The sequence below is a fragment of the Molothrus ater genome, chromosome 2 (assembly GCF_012460135.2).
Source record: "Molothrus ater isolate BHLD 08-10-18 breed brown headed cowbird chromosome 2, BPBGC_Mater_1.1, whole genome shotgun sequence".
NCBI classification, from domain to species: Eukaryota; Metazoa; Chordata; class Aves; order Passeriformes; family Icteridae; genus Molothrus; species Molothrus ater.
Genome location: NC_050479.2, coordinates 112,457,540 through 112,477,392, shown reverse-complemented (window position 1 = coordinate 112,477,392; position 19,853 = coordinate 112,457,540). Strand labels below are relative to the sequence as shown.

Sequence of the window (19,853 nt, the reverse complement as noted above, 5' to 3'; positions counted from 1 at the left end):
GCAAAATGGTTTATTCTATAACCTATGCTGTCCAAATTAGTCTTAAAATGAGATTTTGCAATTCTGCAGATTTATTGGCCACAGAATTTCTTTAAAAATCTGGATAAGGTTCTAGTATTTTTGCTTTTCACTGCTTCATCAAGAGAAAGAAATTGGAAAACAAATTCTCATTTTAGGCATTTAAGTTTGAAAAACCAGCAAGATACAAAAAGGTCATGGCTTTAGAGAAGTGTTCTGGTCCTGCTGAACATGTCACAGAACAGAAGATTGATAGACCATGTCTCCTGCCAAACATTCAGGTTTCATCACTTCCTTTTATGGGAGCACTTTACAAGTCCAAATTATCTACTGCTTTTTCAGTGCAAGTAGTCAGGCAAACAAACTTTTAAGGAGAGACTTCGAAAGGTGAAAGGGACAAAATCATATAGGAAAATCCTCACACAACTTCCCCTTTTGTCAAACGATTCCCAGAGCATCACTCTAATGACATATATTTCCACATATCTTATATTTGCACACATCTTTAATTTATATTTTTTAATTAAGTAGAAATATATTGGTGGGAGGAACTGTACAAAGACGACCTGGGACCACCTGATTTTTTTTAGCTATTTAGGAAGCTGCTAATTTATCCAGAGGTTATGTTCAGCATGTTTTAATTGTACTCCTGCACTTGATGATGCCTCTGTCATTGAAGTGAAAGACAAGCTATGAAATTGTTATTTTAATCTCTCTCTTCCTGGATCTAAAGATAATAAAACTTTGCTTTGTTTTAGTGAAAGCAACAGAACCTAATAAAATAAAAGTCTTGTGACAATATCCATTGTAATCCTGTAACATCAGGGAGTTATAATTTTCTGAGGTGAAGGTTGTGCCTTTAATGTACCTCTCTTCTAGATTTGCTTCATATCTGAAGATGCACTGTTACAGAATAGAGCTCCTTTATTTTGTTTACTTCTGTCCTTAAAGTTTAGGGAAAACTAATACAGACAGTACTCAATGGAGTGCTAAATCCCCAGCTAAATATATATCTAGTCATTACTTGCTTTTTGGCTTTTAGCAGTTCTGATTCCAAAATGAATGGGGCAAAAAATTTAGATTTGCTGCGAGAGCAACCTGCACTGAAATATGCTTTGAAATATTTCTGTGAACATTGTTTTCCCTTTACTGAATCATGACTCATTGCAAACTGACCTGCAGTCATCCAAAAGTATGTTTGGTAGGGGCTCTAAATGACTTCTGTGTGACTTCAAGATCAAAGGAAAGTTGTGATTCCATGCAAACTGAATTATTAAATGTGTAAGGAGAATTCAGAGTGACACACATCCTTCACAGGCCCTACACAGACAGGGAAACATCAGGGGAAAAAAGTTTTGAGATTCCTCTCACTGCACAACTCCAGATTTGCTGAGACTGTTGGCCTTTGGCTGTCTGAACAGGGAAATATGTAATTAATTTCAAGTGGGTGTGGAAGTCCATTTAAATAAATCACTTGCAATTGCTTTTCTAGGTCATAACAGCATAAAGTACTTTTTAAATGCTTTCTGTAGCTGAAGGATAGTGTTCTGATAGTCTCTGAGCTTTTCTCAATATAGAGGTCTTAGTGCATTTTACCCCTAGATATTAATATTTCTGTCAAGAGATATTTTACATCGATATTTTGTCATCAGTGGAATGAAAATCCAAGTGTCATTGCAGACAGTTGGGTTTTCCTTCCTCAATTATATGTCCCAAACCTGTTGATACCAACGTTCAGTCTCAGTGGGGAGGGCTGAAGGTTTGCCTTTTGCAGTACAAGGTGCCGTGATCTCTGCTGTGGCACAGAGGAAAGGTGATGATTTCTTGTGAAGTGCTGCTGAATATTTTGATTTTCTGGGATGTGATGACACTCATAAATCTGAATATTCAATCAGTTACTTCTCTGTCCGCTTCTATGGGATGTGTGAGTTCCTTGAATATTCTTCTGTACAGGCACTGTGAGTTGCTGACTGATATTTGATCTGTTTCAGGAGAGTTTGGAGAAGTTTGCAGTGGACGTCTGAAGACACCAGGAAAAAGAGAGATCCCTGTTGCCATAAAAACTCTAAAGGGTGGCTATATGGACAGGCAGAGGAGAGATTTCCTGAGGGAGGCGAGTATTATGGGACAGTTTGATCACCCAAATATCATTCGCCTTGAAGGAGTTGTTACAAAAAGTAAGTCACTAATACCTTTCCTTAATTGTTTTATGCTGGCTTTCCCATTCTGTCTCATTTAGTATTGAAATTAACATTATTTCCTCATTCAGTATGGGTTACAGTTCTCAGAAATCTTCCAAGTCATTGACAGTCAATACTGCAAAGTTTGGGATCATAATAGGAAATGCATAGCCTGTCTGTTTTCAGTTTGGTATGTTTCATTTTTTATTTTTTAATAACAATTACCTTCCTTCAAGAGGAGTCTTTACAGGTTCTTCTGAAGTAGAATGGAGAGTTTGCTTATGGGCAAGTAGAGAAAACCACAAATGTAACTGAACTAATGATAAAGTCAAGTCATCTTGTAAAATATCTTATTTCTGCAAAAGTGGTCATTATTTATTTGATTGAGATTTACTGATTTTGGTACCAGAAGAGATGAATTTTCTATTTTGAAGAAATAAATACTAAACTCTTTGTAGCTTGTTGTATACTCCAAAGATTGACTAAAATGCCAGAATAATCCTTGAAATGCTTTACTCCTTATAATTGTTGCAGCTGCCAATAGAGATCACTTGCCTCTGAAATCCAGCGGGTGTAGTGGTGTTACGGACTTTTCTGAAAGGCTGAAACATCCAGTTATCACTTAACTAGTAAGAAGTCTAATTAACATGCATGCAATTTCCTCAATGACAACTTTTTTCAGTAATGAATTAAAAAGCTCATGGTATATTCTTTTAAAAATCAATCATTGTCTCAACCAAGCCATGTTGTTTGGTAATTTGCAGAACTTACATTTTACTTTTAAAGGGAAGTGTTGTGTGTATAATGCACTGTCCTCTTATCATCACAGTAAACACAATAAATATGTTATGAATATTTCTTGGTTTTACCTCATTACAACATGAAAATGTATGTTTGGAAAATTAAGAACAAAAAGGAAAGTTTAGCTCCTGAACTCATGTTGTTGGAATGGAATTTCAGTAGGTGTGTGGAATGACTTGACCATGTTCAAATCTGTCTCTCTGTGGTTCTAAATTAAGATGATCTTTTCTTTCCTCACACAGTATTGCAAGGATAAATTTATTGGGTTTTAGGTATGTTTGGTTAGTAGACTAACAAAACCCATTGCATTGCAGGAAAGACAGAGCATAGTCTGCTCTCCTGTGAGTAACAGCTCTGTGACAGCAAGCAGGAATGCAAGTAAATGCTGGCTGAACAGCAATGGAGATCTTGTCAAGAGATGTAAATGTGTAGGAACTTACGTGAACTTTAGCTCTTGCTTCACACTGAGCATATCAGCAATTTAATTCCTCCAGTCTTCACCAGCAGGGCTGGTTTATGAATCAGTATCACAGGTCTGGTTGGGATCCACATGGTGGATCTTGTAGGGTGTGTCTCTTCTGAAAAAGCAAAAAGTTGTGGTTTAGGAGCATTGTTTAAATCCAGTTAAATGGTGCATAGGGAGTACAGTATAACAATGTCCTTGGCAATGGCATGATTGTTTATTCTTTATATTTGTCAGTTTTCTTTCTGTAATACCTCATCACCTCAGTCTAGAGAGAAATCAAGGTGGCATTCAGAAAAGAGAAAAAACAGATAAATCAGTGCTCCAATATTACAGTATTAGGTGTTCTATAGGAAGGATTATAGAGAACTGTAAGCCAAAAAGTTATCAGTAGCAGTTCTGCTCTTCACCAAGGAGTCAACAAACTTCATTAATGTTTTGTAATGTTTGTTTGAAGGTAGTATAAAAATAGCAGGTGTTACTGTTATATTCACACTGTTGTCTAAAAATACACATCTCTCAGATATAAGTAGTGGAACTTTGAAAGAAAATACTTTGGTGTTAGGCAGGATTAAAAAGAAAATAAAACAATTATACAGACATAATTATAGAATGAAAATAGGCTATGTGAATTCTGAGCAAAGGTCACCCCAGGCACAGAAAGTGCAAATTACATAAATTGTAAAGGACAGGATTGTGCAGCACGGCTCTGCCACAAGGAAGGAGCCTGAAGCAGGCTGAGCCATGGACAAATGCACTCTGCTCTTCCCATCTTGTCTTTAGGGTGTTGCCTTGCATTTATATTGCCCCATCTGGGGTATTTAGAGAATAACATGATTTCACCTTGGAGGAGAGCAGTTGCCTTGCCAAACTACTAAGTCTAGGATTGCAGAATCCAAATTTCCTATTACTGAAAGGTGTGCTCTAAAAGTCAGAAAAAACTTTGTCCTAGCCAAATTATTTATTTACTGATAGCATGAATAAAAGGTGTTTTGTGCTGAGACCTAGATTAATAACAACAGAAACTATTTATCTGATGTGCAGTGCAGTTCCACTAAACTACAAAGGCACATCAGATGGACTACATTTGATTAATAGATGTGTACTGCTGTTCTTAGCACATGCTTTCCTCTGTGTAACCATTAGTCATTAACTTCTAGCTCTTGCTGATAGATATTGCATCAGTTTGTAAGCAGTGCCTTCCATTACAGTGTCTTTGACTATTGAACAAAAAAGAAAAAGGATTTGGTTGTAATAAGCAGAAGTGGTGTACCAGGTCAATAGCTATTGACTGGGGCAATAACAAATTCGCCTGCTCACTGCAAATGAGAGCTTTTATCTGCTGCTACCAGCTAAGCAAATGTTAACTTTTAAATTATACTGTTTTCAAATTTGCTGTGGAATATGTAGTGTACAGGAGGAAAGAAATGCTAAACTAAGCCTGCTCAAAAGTAGCTCTGAAATAGAGTTTTAATTCCCTTTTCTTATGGCTTCATTTCTCATTTGTCCTAGATGCAATCCCTAATCACAGAGGGCAGTAAGCAGAACAGTTGCTGTAGCACAAGCTTTCTGTTAGCAGGGAGTTCATTTCAAGGGCAATTTGCTGGGCCAAGGCAAACACACCATGGCACAGAATCTGGTGCCACTTGTATTGCTAACCAGAACTCACGGGGGAAACTTTATTCTTGTTTGGTTTTGTTACAGCAACACCATTCCTTGCATGGTTTGCACTGCCTGATTGCCTCACAAATTTATCATAGATGCTTGGGCACTTCATAAAAACACCCACGTTTCCTTTCAAGCCATGTTAGCACAGTGATAATTTTGGGAACTCTTTTGGGTGTGCCAGGGCATCCTTAAGTAAGTTTTATGTCTGTGGCCAAGCTGCTGCTATTTCATAAACAGGTATAAGAACAATAATTTCCTTCTCCAGTGCAAACACATGTGACCAACACTGAAAGCTGGGCTCTTGGGAAGTAAGATGTGTCTTCATTTCTACATCATGTTGAAGACTTCCCATAGAAAGTTTATAAATTAAATTAAAGCTATGACTACAGAAAAAAAAATCAGCCTGCATAACCATATCTACAAAAAGCATGAAAAAGGGTCCCTGACTATTGTAATTATACTGGAAGAAATCCAGACTGGAAGCTTTAGTTAGTTTTGCTCTACAGTGCCTTACACAATAGTTTAAAGCAAAACCTAATCACTACTATGTAGTATTGGTTCAATAAAAAATATCAGTGCATGCAAGGGCTTTATTACACTCATAATCTGTTTGTTCCTCACCCCCACAAACTCTACCCTAAATAGCTTCCAATTCTTGGAGATCAGTCCTAAGGAATTGCTTCCGTTCCAAATTTTGACTGCTGAAGGATTTGTACCCGTCACATGTACAAGAGGAATCTTTTCAAGGCATTCATTTTTTTTGACAGCATTATATACATTTGTGTTCTCTAGGAGGATTTTCAAAATAGACCCTTTACAAAAGGAGGAAAAATGAAGACAGCAGCTAGACCTCTAGTTCTGTGTAAACTCATATTCTCAGACATTGAGCCTGGCTTTGGAATGACACTTATGACTCCCTTATTGTCTCCTCACTGTTTTGATTTCATGGCTTTCAAATTGTAAAGAGTATTGCAGTTCTGAAATCTTCAGGCACTCATTTTCAAATCAGTTTAAAGCTTTAATCATTGATTTTCTTTTCAAATTACTGTATATAACCCATTCAGTGCAAAAAAAGCCCTAAAATCAGTGCACCTTACCTTGTCCATGAGGGAGGCAGAGCACCAACTTGATCTTCTTTCACTGGAATTTACCATATAAAGCTCTTAATATCTGACTTTTTTTTCTTCTTTTTTTTTCTTTTTTTTCCAAAAATTTAGGACTTAATGAACTCTTCTTTTTTCAGCCAAGACATTGTGCCTTTGAGCCTTTATTGTAATGAATTTAATGTTGCTCTTTTCTCCCACCTGTTAAACAACATTCAGAATCCATTTCAGAAGGTGACATATTTTGTAGTACATGTGTTTATTGTACACAATGTTGTATATTTTGTTGCTACACAAAAGGATTGAGTCACTTTTTTGGCAATATTGACCATATTCCTACCTTGGTCATGGATGGTGAAATTTTACTCCCAGGAAGCATGATCCTGCAAAGTTTAAATGTTCTTTATGGACAATCCACTGTGGTGGTGAGATTGTTTGTGTGTCATATTAGCCACTGGACTTCAAATGGCATTGAGTATAAAACTGAATTTTTCTGATAAAATATTATTGTAGTTGTAGCACATAATGACAGACAAAACAGCAGGATCTCAGCTGTCTTATAAATTGTTCAGTAAGTGGAGCTGTACATTTAAATTTGGCTCACTCCCTTTATTTGCCTTTGTGTCCTTATTCATAGATAAATATTGCAACACATTACTGAATCCAGGGTTGGCATGGCCATCAAATTAACACAAAAACACACAGCCACCAACCACCTGCATTGTTAGCCAAATTTGTGAGCTCAGTTTATTGAAATATCATCCAAAATACAGAGCTGAAAGAGCTGTGCACATAACACAGACACACAAAGTATCTGTAGCCTTCTTGAAAAATAGGTTACCCTTCCTGACTGGTAGTGGAAGAAATATAATTAATGTTGATATCCTGAGCTATTTTTATACATGCATACATCCATGTAGACATTTCAGTTTACACATGCAAACCACCATGCACCCATGTGTTGAAGGTTGCTGGCAAAAGTTAAGAATCCACAATACTCAGTTCTCCTGAATGACATATACTTAAAAGAAATGAGCTTTTAACTCTCTGGAAGAATTTACATTTATCTTTCATGCATTACATTCTGGAAATTTTGTTCCAAAAATCAAGGGGCCATTTTGGTTTCCTGCAGTTCATATAAGGCACATTTCTGTGTTCTGCTTTTCCCTTTTTGCAGTTAGCAAGCCATACATCTTGACTGTCAATTCTGCTGCTGCATCTTTCACAGGATGATAAGCAGTGAAGAAAAAGCACGTTGTCAAACAGTCAAGCAGTAACACCCTGTTAACAGCAGCTTAATCTGACCAGGGTACACTATCTAACATAACTAAATTCCATAATTCTGCTTTCATAGGTTACAGCTGAGAAACAGGATTTCAGTTTCTTCAGGATTCTTTGCCTTCAGATGTCTGTGTTCAGGCACACAAGACCTGACTTTCAAAGATATTCAGATGCTTTGACATGAGATGTGGTTGTAGTAGAAAAATAGGTGACATTGTAGTAGAAAAATAGGTGACAGAAATGATTCCTACTAACAGCTGTAAAAAGATAAAGTCCTATAGATAAAATATGGCCAGACTATTTCTTTTTCTTTTTTTTGGAAGGGAATGCATGGTCATCATTTTTCATAATTAGTGTCATTATCAACCACAAATGATTGCTTTTCCATCTGAAATATCTGAGTACAACATACAATTTCTTCCTCCACCATGAAAGTAAAGAAGAATATGGTGCAATAAGTTAAAGGGCCAGATATTTAGAGTGTGCAGGAGATATATGAAGGGTTGGGACTTTTTAACAACAGCAACCGGAAGATCAGTGAATATCAGGGGGAGACAATATTCCATGTGCTGACAGATTTGCTGCACAACATGGCTGATCTGTTGTCTGTGCAGGAAAAGCATAAAAGCAATTATGAGAACAATTATAAATGACAATGGCAATTGCAGCTGACAGCCAAAGGAGTGAGGGGGTTAAAGTCTATAGAAAGCAATCAATATTCCCAATTCACAAGTTGTATTTGGTTGATTTATTTTGATAAGTGTACATTCATTTGTTCTTCTGTGTAGAGGCAAAAACACACTAGTAAATGGACATGTGATTGAGCTTTGGAAAAGACTGGGGATAACTCTGCATACATAGGGCACAGTTCAAGTTGTTTCACCCCATTCCACCATCCACTGGTGAAAGCAGGATGTAACAAGCAGGAAATAATTGTTTTAAATTTAAACTGTGTTACTCATCTTCAAATATGTGTGGTTTTTCAATAGCAACCATTATTGGGTTTTAGTATTATTTATTAATATTTTTGTTTATTATTACTCATAGACCCTCCAGGTCTAGACTCTCCATACAAACCTCTGCTACAAGAGTTTGCATTGTGATATTTCCTACAGCTTTAAGGCTCACACCCAAATTTCTAATGAAAAGCAACAAGCTTAAGATATCTTTAACAGCAGATTCATATCAAGAAGAATTGAGAAATGGACTGGTAATTTTCTCATATAAATATCTGATATTTCATTTTATAGAAACGTGATAGTTAGAAGTGAGGAAAAGAAACTATTTCACTGACTATAATTATATTTCTGATTTTAATATATACATAGTTCAAGTTCCAGAAGAATAAATAACTTAGATGCAAACTGTTTGGGATCCTTTCCAAACTCCTGGTTGGAAATTCAGTTTGCACAAAATAATACTTCATAAATGCTACATTTCTTCAGAGATAAACATAGTGCTTGTAAATCAGGAGAGGATGACAAAGCTGCTAAGGGAGACACAATTGAAAGTGAGAAGCAATGTGGGAAAGAAAGGAATATGATTTTGAAACATCATAATAGATGGTGTGAAGTTACAGAGTATTCATTTTAAGTATGTTCTAAATATAAGCACAAAACATTAATGACAATCCTGTAAACACATTTTCAGAAGCAAATGTATTCTGTCAGACATTCTCAAATAGATTCATAACAACATCCATCTGTAAATATTGTCATTTTTCAACTAAACTTTAACAAGGTAATTTCTGCTGAATAAAATTTGAAAGCAAATAAGTTTAGCTGATAATGACTTCATTTCAATGTTTTATCTAGAGAAGCATAGTACAAAATTTTTATAATAGTAAAAACCTGAAACAAACCACTGTACTGTTGCTAGAATTCACATAATCAATTACCTTTCTTCCTGAAACAACAGAAACTTCTTAATATCTCCCTAGACTGACAATAATTAATTTACTCACTTTGGAAAAAGTCTCCTCTCTTTCCTTTCTCTGCTTTTTTCTTCTACCCTGTAGTTGAGCACAATCTTCAGCACACCAATGTTTCAGGTAAGACTGGCAATTTACTTCCAGTTTTCATTGAATGCCTTTATAAGCATTGAAAAATGTGACTTTGTGGCCTAAGCAAACAAATGCTGCCCAACATCCATCCTGGCAGAGTCACTGTTGCCAAAAACAGCAAAAGGAAGATGAAATGAGAGAGGTTTTACCACATGGTATTCACTGAACACCAAGGGGTCTTTGAGCTGCAGAGAAAATCCTCTGAATACACTGGTATCAACAAGGAGATAATTAACAGGCACAGCTAATTCTCTTTGGCCAGCAGCATCTTTCAAAAAAAAAGCAGAATTCCTGTCCATGTGCCTCAGGCCATCAGAGAGCAAACACAACCTGTCTTGGTTTACCAGGTGTAGGCTGGGACACCTTCACTAAACAGAGGCAAAGAGGATTTTCTGTCTAACTTACAGATTTGTAAATCTAAACCAGCATTTAATCCACTTCTAATCAAAGAGTTCGTTCCAAGCCACAATTCTGGTAATGACAGCGATTTTCCACTTCTAATCCTGGCATCTTTTATTTGAGGGAGTCACTTGGTGTTTGTTACAAGAAAGGAAATCAAACCTGTGGGCTTAATTTCACTGATATTACTACACAGTGAATTGTGAATGGATGGATGTGAAATAGCAAAAAGAATCCTCAATTTGTACCCTACATTTGTTCAACAGAAAATCACTCAGCCCCAAGGGGATTTTTTCAACTGAACACAGCGAGGCTTTTTCAGTGATACTGATTATTGTCTAAAAGTGGGGAGTGTTTGTCTCCTAGCCCTGGTTCATACTGTAACAGGGTAACAAGGCTAAAAGAGGAGAAAATCAGAGCTTTATTTGTAGAGCTGCAGAGTGCACAGCAGCTTCATGAACACATTCTCCTTCAGATGTCACCCATGAAAAGCTAGTTCACTCGTTAAATTAAACCTCTCTGCAGTTTCTAAACATAAAGTACAAAATTAATCCCCAAATCTCTGTTTTTATGGAAACACCATGAAAATGGGCAACTGAAAATTTAAAAAGCCCTTGGAAGTTCTTAACCATCCCATTTACCCCACCAACATTTCACATGGGAGTTTCCTGTCTTAAAAGAACAAGGAATTCCAAATTATAGGAATGCTTAGATTTTTCCTTCCAAAATAACAAAAAGTGGCTGATGAAAAGGTAATTCAGATAATTATTAATGGATTCATAATTCCCTAAAATAATGATGTATAAAAAATGAATCAAAAAGTTTTCAGCTGATATTACAGGCTTTGTTTTCTTCTATCATGAAAACTGTAATTTTAAAGTATTTTATTTTCATCTAATAATGAATGCATGATAATGAAATCCAAATGTACAGCATACAGTACTTGTAGCAGTGTCCTGGGTACCATACATCCCTATAAACACATAAAGATTTCAGGTTCTTATTTAGCCTTGTGCTAAAGCTATTTTCAGTTTAGGAGGGACTGAAAAATATTTATTTAGTAGACAGCTTAAGCATACACAGTTTTATCCCATAGAAGCTCAGTATTTCCATTTCTATTCCATTAAGGCTACAAAGATGATTCAACACAGCAGTTGTTATGGCCCTTAAAAGCCTTAATCATATTAATGCTGTCACACCAATCTTCCCAGCAACCAGAACTTCAGTGTGCATTGACATTTAACACATCACAAAATAAATGCCTGTAGTGTTTGTAGAACTCTTTTCAAGCAATTCCCTCATTTTTCCCCCCCAAATCACCTGTTTGTCTAGAAGCACCAAGGGAAATTAAATTAGATGTTAATATTCTCCCCAAATATTCTGTAACTTACATCAGTTCCTCCTTAGGAACTGAAAGATTCTTTCAGCATTTGCTTTTTGTCCCAGAGAAGTCATAAGTAAAGCCAGAAGTTGTTATAACTGGGGTTTTCTAAAACAGTCTCATTCTGTGTAAATATTCCTACCTCTGGACTTATTCCCATCTTCCAGTCAAGAAATGAGAGTGCAGCTTTGTAGGGAAGCATTGTCGTCCACAAGGATCTCAAGCTTAGACTCATCAGGGATGGAGATCAGATCTGAACAGCAGCTTTGCCCTGCCCAGTGTTTGTCTTCTTCACCTTTCCAGAAAGACCTTATAAATTTAAATCTGGAGTAGAAATTAGGGAACTTTATATATAAAGGCAGGACTTTGAAAATATGTCCCCCAAGAGCTGGGCTAGAAGGGTCTGTTCCACCGAAATGAAGCCAAAGCATAGGAATGCTTCATTATTTCCAAATCAGTAAACTGCAGGAAATTCAGAGTTAAAATCTAACTGAAGAGTAAAAAAAGCATTTAAATAAATAATCCAGACACCAGGACAAAGCAGTCAAAGGACTCTATGAGTTCTTGAAAGTTCACTGAGGGATGACACAATTATTTGTGGGTGTGATGTCAACTACTCTGATGGAATCTGGGGAAACAAAATGGGACCACCTCTTTGAAAATCTGCTGCTGAACATGAGAGAGTAAATTTCCCTCTGCACAGCACAATGCAGGTTTGGTTTTACTGGTTTAGGTACCCTAGAGCAGAATTCAGCCTTCAGGAGTTTCACTGTGTTATTTGCAAGGTAATGGAAATCCTCACATGATTCACTTGGACTTGGTGGCCTTCAGAGCTCCTTTCCAACCTCAGCCATTCTGTGTTCTGTGATTTCAGCAGGGGTTAAGCACAGTCATTTTTGTCAATTCTTGCTATGCTCTAATATTTTGTGATGTCTCTTGCAAAATACTATTTAGTGATCTTGAAAATTAGATTTTTCCTACGAAACATTAATTATTCAGGTAAGAATTTCGGCATACCACTCTATCAGCCTTTGCTTTCATTAAAAAAAGTTCTAAAATAAGAGCATATTCTAAAACTCCAGATTATTGCATTGAAAAAAGTTTATGTTTTCTAAATGTACTGAAAACATGATCCAACAAATTCATCAGGGATAAATTTTTTCCCTGCTTCTGATTTTTTTTCCATTGCAAGTCAAGCCTTTTGAGTGCTCTAAAAATTGTAATCTGACATCATAATTTCAAAGCTTTATAAAGCCATTCCTTATAAAAACCTTCCATATGTTCCCTCATAAAAGATTATGAAGTAATGTGCCATTCCTGGTGGTCTAGCAAGGATGAATCACATGAGAGAAAAGTCAACTGGTTTTCAGTAGTTTCCATAATGGATATATTTCAAATAATTTTGTCAAAAAAATGCTCTAACCCTGCTTCTAACTTCCCCAAGGAAGTAACAATAAAAATGAGGTTTTCTTTTAGAATGGGAAGTGCTCCTAACAGAAGCCAGTCTTCTCTCAGACGTTAAGTGATAAAATTGGATAATTCTTCTATTCCAAAGCAGGAAAACTTTCTGCATTATGTCCTCCAGTATTCTGTTACTAAATGTTCAGCCGGCCCTGCCTGAAAATGCAGTTTGGAGTGAAAACAGCCAGTTGCTTCCAGCCAAACTGGATGCAAAAGCTCCTTACAGCCCTCCCTTCCCCAAAGCCTTCATCTGCAGAGCTCCGGAGAACTTTCTCTTTGCTGGGTTTTAACAATCCCTGCATGGAAAGCATCAAGAGAACTGACTATATAGAAATAAATAGCAATGGGGTTTTTTACATTAAATATACCACCCGTGCATTTTTTTCTTTTTTTTCCAAACCAAATCTGTGGGAAAGGAACACCAGACTGAAGTCTTCTTTTGCTGGTGCCAATAAAGAGATGGTGCTTGTAAAAATAAATAGAAGAAGGCAATTGTGACCTCTCTAGAACTTCGCAATCCAGTTTTTTAAATTAAGCAGCCAAAGAGCTGTTTTCAAATTTGTATCTGTTAGATGCTCAGAAGTACACAGCACATGAAATGGTCAATTCCACCTGCAGAAAGTATTGAATAGATACTTAATAATAATAAATAATAGTAATAACTAAGGAAAACCAGCAGTGACAAAGAACAGGGCAGAGTTTTGTCACTGGTCATGGGATGTGGGGCTGGGAGCAGTGGCTGTCCCTCCTGGCTGGCCATGCTGTGACCACACAGTGCCAATAAATGGGTGTGAATTAATGTCAGTGCTCTGGAGCTGAACTAAGCAAATGGATTTCCTTTGCCCAGCCACCTTCTTCTGCCCTTCTGCTCAGGGGGGTAATATCCTACTTAAACCCATGCCACTTTAGGATGCTGTAGCAGTGACTTCCCTATCAAATTCCACAATTTGTGGGATGATATTCCCCCAGGAACAGCTGAAGGTGGAAGGCAGGCTAATTGATTCAGCACTCCCCCACTGCCTCTGAGCTCAGGCACTTAGCTGTAATTATTGTGAAACAGAAGAATTTACACTGAGTTCTAAACTGGTATCACAAGGCTCAGAAGTGGTGGATACTTCATGAATTATCAGCTATTCCATGTATTTCTACAGTTTCAACACACTTTTCCAACTAATATTGTAACTTACGTGGTTTCCCATTAGCAGGGAGAGGTTGGGTTTTTTTCCTCAATAAATCCATGAGTATAAACTGCAAAATAACAACAGCATTTGAGGGCACTGAGGAATCATGGCTTAATATTCTTGTCTCCTTTTCCCAGTTTAGAATCTTGTACTGAAAGATCTTTCCATCAGTGTGAGTGCACCCACTGCAAAAATGAGTTTTTGCAGAAAACAACAGAAGTGGTGGGAAACACGAGTCTCTGTGTGATGCGGACTGAGAGAATGGCATAATTTCTTAAGAAATCTGGTTAACTAGCTGACTCCAGGGGTCCCTTCCAACCTTACATATTCTGTGATTCTGTGTCATTCATTCAAATATTTCATGAATGTTTATGCAAACAAGTAAATGTTTGAGTAACTTCTAAACTACTGTAAGCTCTTATCAAAGCTCTGTCCATCTGCTGGTGATTGATGTGGCTTAACAAGAATTAATTTGCTTTATCTACAGTGATTATCACCTTCCCAACATAAAATCACATAATCAAGTCTTAAATCCTTTTTCATTGTACACATGATGAAAAAAGCACACCTGGGGCTGAAAAAAGTTCATCCTGGGGCTGTGTTTTAATTTAGAGCTGTGCATGTTTTAAGATGAATGAACTTTTAATCTCTCATTTGTCTGCAATTTTTGTTGATGGATACTGGTCAGGGCTGAATGGCACCAACCTTGTCCTTTTCAGGAGGTGTTTGTGGACTTCTAGAAGAGACTAAATGAGGTCTTGTTCTAGTAACTCTGACTTCTGCTTAGTCAGAGATATTTCTGAGGTGACAGGAGACTGGATGGGATTCAGTTGCCTAAAATGACACTCAGTGTCTCCTCTTAAATATCCAACTGCTGCTTTGCCTCTCACAGCCACTTTCAGAGTGGAAATCTCCTGCAGATCATGTCATGTCTGCCACTCAGATTTTTTAGAGCATCTCAAATGACACAAACCATTTACACTTAAGCAACTGAACCCTGACTTTTGAGTGTGAGAGAAAAGTGCTATTTATATGTATTCTTTTAGTTATTTGCTGCTTATACCTCAATAATTTCAGCCCTCTAGTTCTCGTAGTATTTATAGATTTGCTCTAAAATTCACTGCTCCTTGGTTTTGTGTTTTGTTTTTTTTTTTTTTTTATTTCTGGGTATGTGCAATAAGTGAAATAAATTTGGGGTTGTCTTCACAACTTTCTATAACAAATTAACTTGTTGTAAGACGTTAGGAAACTGGAGTTATTTGCCATTTAACAGCATTTAAATAGAGGAAAATGTCAATGGTGAAGCTAAAGCTGTTTGGCTTTTCTGAAGGTCTGTACATATGGTGTGTGACTCAGTGGCTATACCTTATGGTTGGTATAATTCATATTTTGAAACAAGAGCCATTTTCTATTTGGGAAGTCTTCATATGTTCATTATTTAGCCTTTATGTTTTAAGATGCTGTTTAGTACCAAACATCTTGGAGTTAATGGAACAATTTCCCTTTTAAAATTGAATCTTTGTGTATTGCATTCTGTACTGTCTGTCCAGGATCACTTCTGCAAATATTTTAAAGAGAAAGCCATGGAATATGGAAACACTTTTATAGGAATGTCAAAGATTTCTCTTGTGTGTCCCGAGGGACAACTTACCTTTAGCCATCAGATATAAAAGTACTGAATCTAGATCAATTAAATTAATTATTTTAAATTAATTATTTTCCCAAAGACTGCAGCATGACTAACTAAAAATTTAAAGGACAGATGGATTGAGGGAAAACATTAGAATTCTTGCTTGAAAACAAAAGTAAAAAACTCAAAGCTCTCCTAGGCTACTTTAAATTCAGCAAGTGCATGTGTGTTTTGGGGGTAAATTTTCCTCAATGTATTTTTATTAGTGGAAAAAAAATCTCAGCTGTTGAAGGCCATTTATTTTTCTCATTGTCTATAAAGATCAAGATGCTTTCTGTCTCTTAAAAGAACGAATATGAAGTACCTGCAAGGTGAGGAAAACAAACTTGCCATTGCCTAACATTTGGATGGATGCTTACTTGATGCACTTGCAAAAATACCCAGATTATTCTGATTGTCAGTTTAGATTTATTGCCAGGTGGGAGAATCTTGACCCTGTGCTTTTCAGTGAGATGTGCAGAGCTGTCATTTCAGATCCATCTTTGATGCTGGCACTCACTGAGCACTAACATGGGGAAGTTGAAATTATGTCTCAGATCTCTGTACAAATGCTGAAAGCTGAAATAGTGGATCAAATGCTAAGGCATTCATTTCTCACCAGTAGATACATCACAAATATTTGTTTTAGAAGAGGTGGATGAGATAATCATTGTTTCCATGATTAAAACCATACATGTAGGCAATGAGAAGAATATACAGTTTATTATAGTGAAAGCATAAAATGTGTTGAGCTTCTGGTGACAGCAAAGCAAAAAGGGGCCATGTCCACATTGCTTAAAATCAAAAAGAAACAATTATATGAAAAATATATTAAAAAGCAAAAATCTTTAGGCATCATCCATACTCCTGGTTTTTGCCTGTATCAATACATAGACAGGTGTTGGGAGGTGTGACAGAAGCTCTGACTGCTGGAGCTGCTTTGACACAGAATTCAGTATTTTAGCTACAAATTCTGGTTTCCCTTTGCCCCTCGTGACTTTTGTCAGGTGGCTTTAAAATACTGGTGTAAAACAGCTTTGCTGGTATAGCCTCACCTCTACTGGTCTGTCTTTGATTTGAACACAAAATTGTAACTTGCCTCTATGGTGGAGTCATTTGGAATGCATTATGAGTATCCCACAGGTGCAATTTGCTGTTGAAACACCAAATTTTTCTCTTGCTCCTAGAAGTGCTGGAATTCTCCATTCGCAAACTATGCAGAAAACCTTTTTTGGTTAAAGCTGTGTATTGTATGACTTGGTTAAAAAGCAAACAGAAGCTTTTAACTGCTTTTCATGAGATCTGTTCCCATGAAACCACTGTAAACTCTGCAGAAATTTGGTTGTTCTTTCTTTAAACAGTCGACTTCTTTTGTCATCCAGAGAACAAGTCATTTGATTAATGATCATTTCTATTTCTTTGAAAGGATCCTTCCCGACCATTGGGGTGAAGTCTCTTTCGAGATTCCTGAGGGCGGGATTTTTAAATAGCATCCTGGCCTCACATCCAGTGGCAGGGGGTGGATCTTTACCCCCCAGCATTTCCTCTGGTAGGTATTCCAGCCTGTTCCCACACATCAGTTGTTTTTTCCTTCACTCTCTGCCCCATCTCTCCACACATCTCAGGGAAATCAAATTTGGTATTTGTCAGACAGGGAGATCAGATGTCCTTTCCAATGAAAAGCCAAACCAAAAGGAAATGGAAAAGACAATAAATTCCTGGGAACAAGCCATTTTCCTGAATTAATTTATAGGAGAAATTGTGAGGGAAACTGTTCTGCAGTTAAGTGGCCAACCTAAATATTGGAAGAGAAGGCTTGGTGTCCTCTAATCATCCATTTCATGAAGCATGTCCATGTGCACCAAAGAAGGAGAACTTTAACATCTTGGAATTTGTGTGACTCTGACTCTTCCCTAAAAATTTATATTCCATCACTAAAACATAGAAGCAAAACAAATTTGGAAAGGGAAAACTTAATAATATATTAAATTGGTGTTTGAAATCTCTGTGTTCTTTGGTAGCTGCAAGTTGTATCTCATGAAAACCACCTTTTTTTTTTTTTTAATAACTTTTACCATGATTTGAACTCCTGTAATTCTCTTTAAATGAGTGAGGACAGGTTAGAGGGCTCCTCTCCATGACAAGCTGCTTGTGTTATCCATTCCCTTCTGGAGCCATTAAACATCACCTTCCATCAAAAGTAATAAATGAAGAGTAAATACATACAACTATAGTTAAAACTGAATCAAAGTTCCTTTCCAAACTGCATATTTTTGTTTAAAAATGGACCTGTGCATGGGCTAATGGAAGGCTGGCATCTTTTCTGGACATCCTGTGTTATCTGTAGTGTTACTTAAAAGTTTTTCTTGAAAGAAAAAAATCTCTTCTGGTAAAAAAAAGGGAGAAAATTGGTAAATTACATAATGTTACTGATTTGGTATAAAAAAGAAACTATTGTAATTCTCTGTGCCCCATTTTATCTACTGCAGTAATTCTAATTACAAGATGATTCTTATTTTTCTTTTTATTTCAAGTGCTATTATTTCTTTCTTTGCTTTCTTTGAATAGAAGTATCTCAGCGGCTTTGATGTCTTTTCTTATGACTGTTTGGGTTTCTTTTGTCGACAGTTTGTGAAATACTTTCCATAATTTTTTCTCCATGGGATATCTCAGAGTGTTTAATAGCCCTTAGGAATTGTGGCAGTCAGCATCACAAGGAGGTGGTACCTATAAGTAAACAACTATTGAGCAGGAAATAGCGCAGGCCCCATAAAATTCTCTGTTTTGAACACAGTGTTATGTAGAGCATCCCACTGATTCTGTTAAATTACAAATGGCCTCAAATTCATGAAGAGGCTTCTCAACTACCTCCCTACCTACAAGTTAATTTTATAAAATCCTCAGGACTGTTGTTTTTTGAGTACTTGTAAAGCTTTTGGTCCTATGGACTTAAAACTCTTAAATGTAGTTTGTTTAATGAAACTCATTCAGAATTCCATGCTGTTAAATGTCTTTTACTAAGACTTCTGAGTCAATCTGGTGAAACATTGAGAATGGGAAAATATGGAAATGCAATGGCATGATGTGTAACAGATATCCTTTCGAGTTGATGGAGATAAATGTTGCTGTTTGATCATGTCAAAAGCAACCAAAAAAGAAAAGTGAGCAAAGCAGTAACCCCAGAGAAAGAGAAGATTTTCAGGGAGTTGAGAGGCAATGAAGAACTGTGATAAATCCAATGGATGGTATGTGTTCCTTTGAGAAAGAATGCATGTTGGGGTCAGGGGGCATGAAGCTCAGCAGTGCAGGTCAGCAATTGCTGCTAATAGTTGTATCTCAACAATCTTACCTGTAGTGCTGCTATTTAACTCTTCCTTATTACTTTATCATATTTACATTTATATTAATCATGGTACGAATTCTGAATTGCCTCTTTTTTCATCAGAGATGACCAGGGGATACCCTTTCCTTTTCTAAATTGCTAAAAGCAGCTTTGCTTTACATGTGAGCAAAAAAAAAAAAAAAAATCCCAAACATTTTTGGGAAAAAAAAACAAACAAAAAAAACCATGAAAACAAATCTTGACAAGGTAGTGCTGATCTGGGATGTAAGAGAACTGACTCTCTTGCTGTGCATGATTCAGTGGAGATGTTTGGGCTTGTGCTGGACAGTAGCTCTCATAAGCCTAACAGAGGTACTTAACATTTAATAACTGCAGAATTATAACCTAATTGTTTCACATATTGGTTATGGGTAAGATTTCAGTTAATTTAACTACATGGGAGACTTAAAATGTCAGCATTATTCTGCTATTAGGGTCATTAGGAACAAAGATAATGAGATGCTTTTTATTTACTAAAACCTTTAACTCAGCTAAGTGGCAGATTCCCTTCCAAATACTCAGAAAATTTATTTCTAACTAAAGACAAAATGCTTTTAGATCTTTTTTCTACAAAATTCACCACAGATGTTTTAATGAAACACAGAACTAAACTAGAAAGGCTGCTGTAAATAAGTGTCTGGAAAGCAGCTTGGCAAGGCCATGCAGCTGTTGGTTTCCTTTTTTCCCTTTCTACTTTAATCTCAGTAGTTGAGAGGAGTGTATTTCTTTTACCATTGCATTGACAGCCTATGTTCAGTTTTGTGTAATTCAGTTTTTACACTGTGCAGAGATTCTCTTATGAAA

At 36.6% G+C, this 19,853-nt stretch overlaps 1 protein-coding gene across 4 annotated transcripts in view; it reads left to right on the top strand.

Moving 5' to 3' along the window:
* EPHA6 (EPH receptor A6) overlaps positions 1 to 19,853 on the top strand; it is a 374,340-nt gene that overhangs the window by 284,618 nt on the left and 69,869 nt on the right. For 2 of the 4 annotated variants that reach the window (XM_036388906.2, XM_036388917.2), the window contains 2 exons: positions 2,010 to 2,195; positions 17,094 to 17,216. In XM_036388906.2, the coding sequence (XP_036244799.1) occupies positions 2,010 to 2,195; positions 17,094 to 17,216 (309 nt within the window). The remainder of the gene's footprint in view (positions 1 to 2,009; positions 2,196 to 17,093; positions 17,217 to 19,853) is intronic. The other 2 variants (XM_036388927.2, XM_036388943.2) reach the window with 1 other exon arrangement.